This window comes from Anopheles marshallii, chromosome 2, assembly GCF_943734725.1.
Source record: "Anopheles marshallii chromosome 2, idAnoMarsDA_429_01, whole genome shotgun sequence".
NCBI lineage: Eukaryota > Metazoa > Arthropoda > Insecta > Diptera > Culicidae > Anopheles > Anopheles marshallii.
This window is the reverse complement of record NC_071326.1, coordinates 22,015,044-22,017,046: the sequence shown is the minus strand read 5'-3', so window position 1 is coordinate 22,017,046 and position 2,003 is coordinate 22,015,044. Positions and strand designations below refer to the sequence as shown.

Below are 2,003 nucleotides of genomic sequence, written 5' to 3'. Positions count from 1 at the left end.
CTAGACGACAAACTCGGGCAGGTTGTCATACTTCTCCTTCGACTTTTCATGCTCCGTGTTGACCAGCAGCAACGAATGGGAGTATCCTAGTGCAACTAGGGGAATTTTCATGCCCTCCATGCGCGTCACCTCCTTGGGCGTGGAGGAAGATTTTTGCAAATCACCCAAACCCTACAATAATTCCAGAAATTAATTAGGCGATGAAGGCGCAAGGGAAGCCAAAGCAAATGAAACACTGCGTTTACCAGTTCTCCGTAGGTCGGTGATGCGCCCCAAGCAATCAACGAATCGTCTGCCGATATTACGATCGAGGTATAACCCGTACCGATGCTGGTAATGTTCCAGCCAGCTAGATCCTGCACTGGTTTCGGGTACATGTTGGCTTCGCCAGTTTTCTTGTTTTGGCCGAACAGATACAATGAACCAATATCGGATATTGCCAAACTGTACGATGAGCCACAAAACACGCGCATCACTTTGCGGTTCTGTGTGTCGAAGAATTTGATCAGTCTGTGACCAGAAGTAAGAAGGAAAAAAGGATGTGAATAAAGAGCCGCCACTATTAGGTTCTTTGAGCTCTTGCTTAGTCTTCGCAACTCTATTACCTCGGTACCATCTCATCTTTCTGCTCAGCATGACCTAAACGGCCGATACCCCCAAAGCCCCAACTGTACGCTCGGTTCTTCGAATCGATTGCCACCTTTAAGAAAAAAGATGTTTAATTTAACTTAAGCTCCTAAAGCGGGAGAATGAGGTTAATCGCGAGGACCCGCAAAAAGTAGTAAGAAGTTCGTTTGACATCAGTGTCCCACAGCATAACACATATCATTAGACCCCGAATTACTTACGGTATGGTTATTGCCACAGGCAAAGTCAATAATATTGACATTTTCAATCGGCAGCACGTGGCCCTCCTTGTTCTTCTCCATGTACACCAGAACCTTGCGCGGTTGCGTTTCGAAGTGGAACGACATCTTGGTCGAGGTGACAAAGTACCGACCGTCCGTATTGTGGCCCAGCTGCCCGTACTCTGGCAAACCGAACGTGTGCAAGTTGCCCTTAATATCCAGTATTACGGAAAACTCGGCACCACATCCGACCTTTATGATCGGTGGCCCATTGTAGCTGATCCGCGTAGGCGAGGTGATCGTGGGCAACTTGTTACCCACACCACACTGGCCGCTCTTGTTGTCACCGCAGGCATACACGGTGCCGGTATCGGTTAGGAACAGCGTATGGTTACGACCGCACGCCGCCTGTATAACGTTAAAATCAGCCAAATCTGCCACCTGCGTCGGTTTTTCATACGTTGTTGTATCACCAAGGCCCAGCTGGCTGAGTTGATTGCGTCCTGCACGTGGGAATTAAATTGCTTAGTACACATCGATCAATGATTCAGGTATGATCAAGGAAATAACTTACCAAAGGTAAAAGCTTTCCAGTTTTCATCAATCAACACCGAATGAGCGGCAGAACAGAAGCTTGCCATTGAACGGTACTAAGAACAGAAGAGAAGAAACATACAGCATAAAGAGGAGAAGAAAAACACGCACGCTCACACACACACACATACGCATTTTTCAATCGACAAAAGGATGCGTTGCATTTCTTTTGTTGCAAAATCGTGTTTACTGGTAGCTAAAACGATACCCCGACCGTGAAGACACGTTTACGCTGCAAAAACTCACCGTTTCGCTGGTAAATCTGTGGAAGGTGAACAGATTCGGACGAATCTTGGTCACCCCTTTCGAGTCACGTTTGCCGGTCATTTCCCAGGACACCATGCCCGCAATGAGCAGCTTACCGGGTCCTTTATCGTACACGGCCAGCAGCTCTTCCGGCAGCTTTTCCATGGGCCGCAACTCCTCCACCACCACCTCCCGGACGGACGGTTCTCCCGCTCGTGGATATTCGTCACTCAAGTCGGAATCATAATTCGTTTCGGAGTTTTTTCGCTTTTTCACTGCCTTCTTCGTACCGTCCGGCTTTCGTTTGGAGGACAT

The 2,003-nt window shown here is 48.1% G+C and overlaps 1 protein-coding gene across 1 annotated transcript; it reads right to left on the bottom strand.

Moving 5' to 3' along the window:
* On the bottom strand, window positions 1-2,003 carry LOC128706893 (protein RCC2 homolog). The gene is made up of 6 exons (XM_053801836.1): window positions 1,689-2,003; window positions 1,423-1,498; window positions 849-1,351; window positions 606-700; window positions 246-510; window positions 1-171 (listed from the first exon to the last, which is right to left on the bottom strand). The coding sequence occupies exons 1-6, from the start codon at window positions 2,001-2,003 to the stop codon at window positions 1-3; spliced, it is 1,425 nt and encodes a 474-aa protein (XP_053657811.1).